We start from the raw sequence: 6,000 nt of genomic DNA, 5'->3' as shown, positions 1-6,000 counted from the left end.
ACACTTTACATTTTAGCATGACCTATATTTTATTATAATTATATTATTTGCAATATAGGCTATATAGCTCCCACTTTCCCTCTGTTATATATATATAGCTCAATATTCATATCATCTGAAATTTTCCATTAGCAAAGGCTCAGACAGTTATTAAGCTAATTCATATTCCATATTTAATTCAACTATCATGCCAGCAGCAGAAATTACTCAGGCGCTTCTCAAATGCTACATTTCTGAATTTGGAGTAACACACTTCATGTAAATATTTATTTTGGATAGGGTTAAGGGGATTTTCCCTTTGCATGTCTAGACAGTAGCTCTTTATCACACTCATCCTTTTCATTTATTTGTATTTGCAATCTGCCAATCAGTAATTGTTACCATTTAATGGTGTCTCCATCCTTCAGAGTCTTAGCAGAGAACACCTTCACTCACCAGTAATTCTACCAGCCTCTTTATGCCTGATGGCCTTTGCTTTACAGAGTGACTAACTTAGAAATCTGCAGTCTTTGATGGGGCGGACAGACAGATATTGCAGTTGATGCAGCTAACATGAATGGTTAACAAAATACAGATCATTTTTAGATTTGGTTCACAGACTATTTAAAATCTGATTTGGCTTGCAATGTATAAGTACCCTGCACTACATTACACCACACTTCCCCATAAACCCTGTTAAACCTTCTGCTCAGGGTGCAGAACTTGTCATTTCCTGTATTCAAAATAAATCAAATGCACCCTCCCTTTAGGACCAGGTTCCTGCTGATGTCAGGGAATAAGACATGCCTCAGTGTTGAAGTTTGCACAAGACACACTTGCCATTTCCATCTTGCCAGCTGTTCATTTCCCTCCGTTCTCCACCCCTGTTTAAGGTTTTGTTGAGTACCATGGTGTTGCCTTGTCAGGCGTTCTCTTACACACATGCACACACTGACCTCATGTTTGTGTTCCTCTTGGTTTTGATTGAGTCGTTTTATTATTTTGTTTTCTTTGAAAAGCACTTTGAGACAAATGTGTTTTGTTAATCTTCCAAATTAAATTGATTATGAAGCAGAAAAACAAAAATCTTCAGTTGCAATTTTAAAGAACAGACATTCAATCCTCCAAAAAGTAATTTAACCATAATGGGTTCACCTGGTTTTTCATACACTCAGGCGACCCAGCTGGGTCTGATTAGTCCCCAGCTTCTATCAAAGTTCAAGTCACAGGTTCCTCTGCTCTTAATCCGCATTCATATTGAGGCCCTCTGTTTTTAATGCCCTGCCTCTTGTAGAGAGAGACTTGGCTGTGATATCTGATGGACACACTGCTTATGCACTGTATGACTTGCAGAGAGAGACTGGCCTGTGATATCTGATGGACACTGCTCCTGTCACCCCAGCCTGCAGTGCACTCATTTGGGCCCTTTTCCTATCATTGGCCGGCCGCCACCGCCTCCACCTGACGTTCCCAGAGAACACCCATGTATGGCCCCAGAGTCCTGCCAGAGCGTTGTAATTGCAAGGTCTCAGAGTCCATCACAGAAACAGCTATGTGTCCTGTTGAAGTGTCCTTGAGCAAGGCATCAAACTCCAACATAGTCATTTTAAGTGACCCTGGATAAGACTCTGCTAAATGGGCATCATTTGGGTATGGTAAGGTGGCACTTCCCTCTTTGACTGAGTCTAAATAAAGCATAATTGCCAGAATTATATTTGAAAGCCATAAAAGCCATGTCAAAAAGGACATCAGAGACGCTTTTTCATGATCAATGTTCATTATCGGTAGCTGGTTGGTGACCTACCTATGTCTGTCTAATCATTTCACATTGGCCACATAATAAACATGTTCTCAGCCAGCATCAGTAAATTACCCACTTTGTCAGCATTAATTTGGTCGATATGAGCGGATTTGGACGTTTTGTTGGCAAATCATATGATGTGGTTGCTTTGCTCTGCCGTCTACAGCGGGCGAGCTTACTAGGAACACCTGAAGGCAACGTTCTTTCGACAGTCGCTAGATGGGCAATTTCAGAAACTTTCCTACTTACAATGAAATGTAATGTGTGAGTTGTGACCTGTGATTGACCTTTACGACGTGTTATGCAGTTAACCTAATTCAATTATTACAGTTAAAAATGGTCGTGTGATAAATAGCCAACTAACGAGTTTTTTAGCATTACTTGAACGCGGCGCCAGTGTCCAGCAGTGCTCCGGCACTGCCAGCCTCCTCATCATATCGCGATAGAGGAACACCAGGCCACGGAGCTAACGCTATAGGCAACATGGCGGAAGGTATGAGATTGGCTTTTTTGATGGTATTTAATGGTACACTCCCTTTCATTGTGGTATGCGTGTTGAACTGTAGGACCGAAGCAACTAGTGATTAGGCAATGTAACGGACCATGCGTTTACTGCAGTTGAAAATGCAGTACATGTCTGGTCAGATTCAGCTGGTTAGCAATAGCTCTCATTGATATTGCTTTATTTGATGGCTACTAACGTTACGAGCTAGCCAAGCAAGTCAGGGGTGGTGCTGGGTTGGACTGCGGAGATCAAATTATTTTGTCTGGACAGCCAACTGGTTAGCTAGCTAGCTAACTAATGTTAACCAACCTAGTGTTAGCGTTAACTGACAGCATTGGCATGTAATGTTATGAATGATTAGCTAACGTTAGCTCGTTTATGTCAACGTTATGGATCACACAACTCTACTGTCATGACGTTATACATGCTCAATGTTAGTGTTAATAACACTTGAGTAGCAACGATTATGTTGTGCATGAAGCCATGTCGTGTCATGTCGTTCTGTAACATTATTGTATGTTCTGAATCAATCTAGCTACAAGGTTGTACGACAGGGAGGGCAGGTGTCGTTCCCTGATGGTATGATTTCTCAGGAGTGGCAGTGCCAAGTGCACAACCTATATGGCTTTATGTTAGTCACAAGGGGTTGTGTGCTCTGTCTGTGTGCCTGCAAATCTACGTAAAAACTTGACTGGAGAGGAGCAGTCCAGACTATGCTGTACCCTAGGCAGGCACTGCTTGTGGAGCTCCTCCATTGTCAATGATTCTGAAAGTAGATTTTGAGGACTTGTTGGAGTCCACAATCTGCTTTCTATGCTTTTCTACAGATAATTCAAATATATCCATGTAAAGTCAGCCTACATCTGTCTTCTATCGTCAATTGAACATCTCCAGATATATTATACAGCCCAGGGCTGTTTTGTGTGTGTGTGTGTGTGTGTGTGTGTGTGTGTGTGTGTGTGTGTGTGTGTGTGTGTGTGTGTGTGTGTGTGTGTGTGTGTGTGTCAGTGTGTGTGTGTATGTGTATATATATATATACACACACACACACACACACAGACACACATATATATATATATATATATTATACATACATATATATACTTGGGAGAGACTAGATCATGGTCACACCTCTTGACTTAAATCCAGCATTCGCACAAGGTCCTTGGAAGTGCTTGAATGATTTAAAAATAATTTGCTAAATTGCTACATTCAAATAGTGTTTAGATTGGATTTTTGCTTAAATATAATGAATTACTTATACATGAGGTCATGCTGTCAGAGTTGGAGATAAACCCTTATAAGCATTGGGTATGCACACAAAGTAATAGTCCTGCAACATTATAGTGGATTGTAGCATTGGGAATTGGTCCGCTGGTTGGTCAGTGTGGTTGTATGCTGCTGCCCCAGCATATAGCCCTTCCTGTGTTGCGCTGATCAGGTGGTGTTGAGAAGCTCCCCCTCTGTTCCTCATGACCAGTAGCAATGCCAGTAACGGTTTACGAGGGAGGACAAAGTAATGTGCCTCCTCAGCATTCTGTCTTCACTAAAACTTTACTGGTTGAAAAGGAAGGAAATGGGCCTCAGTGAAATTCTGTGCAGTCTTGGCTCAGGCATGAATCATGCTTGTGACACCAAGCTGTAGAAAGTGCTCCTAAGAAGAAGTTATGCTATGAAATATTATTGGGGTGGCTCAGCTGGCAGTGACATGATGAACACTTGACTTTGTAGGTGGAAGTTCCAGCTCACAACCTATGTCACATGCCGTCTCCTCTTTAACCCCTCTCTCTTCCATCTTCACTGCCATAAGAGTAATAATCTTGAAAAATGGACGGTTATGTTTTTAGTCCCACAACACAAGGGGCTGTATGTCAGTAGTGTAGGAAATTAGCCAGGGGCAAGGGCAAAAATGCCCCAAGAAATCTCAGAATGCCCCTGAAAACCACGATCGAGGGGCAAACAAATGTTTGCCCCTCGATCGTGATAATTCAAGATCACCCCTCAAGATTTTGATAATTTTATTTACATTAATTTAATTTCCATTTCCATCTCTAAGCCAGTTCACACTCACACCATATGCCGAAGCAACGCTCAACCTAAGCTTAACCTACGCTGAACCAACAAGTTTCATTTAGGCGTCATTGTTAACAGGCGAGGCCGTTCACACCATGTCACGCTGAAGCCACGCTCATGCCTTGCTCAAGCGATTGTTCAGGATTCAGTCCTATTTTCCAAGCGTGAAGCTTGAAGCTGCCAGGCATGAAGTCAATGGGAGTTGTGGTTGGGTTTAAGGTGTGCCGAGGAGGCGCTGAGAGGAAAAGAGAAGGCTTCTTGTGTGAACGGTTAGGCGTCAGTTCAGCTTGTGCCTGCCTCAAGCTTCAGCTCTGCTATGTCCGGCGTCCTGTGTGAACAAGGGCTAACACACACTCAGCACCTGCAAGCTGTTTGCCAGAAGAAGAAGATGAAGAACACACTCACAAACACACAAAGCACTGTTGCTCACACACTACACTTTAGCAACTTCAGGTTTGCCACTGTTTTGCAATAATATATTTCAAGGGACTTTTCAAGCAGTTTTCAAGCCATAAAGCCTGGGGAAAAAAAGAGATTAAAAGAAAAATGTATCCACCCATTCTATCCACCACAGGTTACCTAGGTGACCAGCCGCATATTTGAGCGAAGAACGCCTATGAGAGAGCATGACAGCTCAGCGATCAGCAAAACGCTGTATACTTGTAGGGCCCTATTCTCCCACAGGCCTTAGGCGCAAAAACTGGCCTTAAAGGCCGGCTTTCCTGATTTTCAACCATATTTGTGTCATTACAATGTCAGTAGTTGGATTAGATAAGCAGCCTTTACCTCCCCTCACTCAACCCTCCTGGCTGATCTCCCTTATCTCTCACATATTTTGTGGCCGCTCTGATGCGTTTTACGTCAGAGCGGCCAAGTCCAGACTTGCGGAAGACGAGCAGCTGTAAACTACAAGTGTTGTGGGGGTGTGCCGCCATGGTTCCACCTCTAGAGGTCCTCCACGCCCCTTCACAGCTCCTGAAGCAAAACAAAAGGCAGCCATCTTTTTTCACCGCATAGCCTAGGCTAGCTAATGTTAGCTCCCCTAGCTCCTTGCAAAGAACCATGGCCATATCTCGGGAAGGGAAGCAGCTACAGACACGGGACTGGCGGCATTGGAAAGCTCGTCAAATTTTACATCTAGTAGAAGGTGCGTTGAAGTTACGAAATCAACGCTGAGCAATGTACCCTTTTTTACATGAAATAGTTACAACATCAGATGCTCATAACTCCTAGGAAAATGCCTTAAACTGCATGAAACTTTGTGCGTGAAGACATCTCCCGACATATATACTTCGGTTCAAATTTGGTGCAATTTGGAGCCAAAAATAAAAAATATTCTTCTTCTTCTTGTACTATTGTTTTATGTCGATGCCTTCTTCTTCTTCTTCTTTGAGTTTTATGGCGGTTGGCAAACATATATGCATATGTGCATTGCCGCCACCTACTGGAGTTTGATATCAGCCAAATGCCTGAGGGGTGGGCGTGGACTTAGAAAACCACGAGCCCAGTGCATTGTGGGAAGTGGAGGATTTCTGCACCTCGCACCCGCCCCCTCCCCACCCCACCCCACCCCACCCCACAGAGTGTATTTTCTTTGATTTATCAGGCTATGAACAACCGATTCGAAAAATTGTAACGGATT

At 43.1% G+C, this 6,000-nt stretch overlaps 1 protein-coding gene across 1 annotated transcript in view; it reads left to right on the top strand.

Annotated features, from left to right (window-relative positions):
- The first annotated feature begins 2,240 nt into the window (after nucleotides 1–2,240).
- The window catches only part of ankfy1 (ankyrin repeat and FYVE domain containing 1), a 59,024-nt gene continuing 55,264 nt past the window's right edge, over nucleotides 2,241–6,000 (top strand). Inside the window, exon 1 of the mRNA XM_083636160.1 lies at nucleotides 2,241–2,273. Coding sequence (XP_083492286.1) covers nucleotides 2,264–2,273 — 10 coding nt within the window. The 5' untranslated portion in view covers nucleotides 2,241–2,263. The remainder of the gene's footprint in view (nucleotides 2,274–6,000) is intronic.

This window comes from Poromitra crassiceps, assembly GCF_964638095.1.
Source record: "Poromitra crassiceps genome assembly, chromosome: 1".
NCBI classification, from domain to species: domain Eukaryota; kingdom Metazoa; phylum Chordata; class Actinopteri; order Beryciformes; family Melamphaidae; genus Poromitra; species Poromitra crassiceps.
The sequence above is the reverse complement of the archived record's forward strand: the minus strand, read 5'-3'. Positions and strand labels throughout refer to the sequence as shown.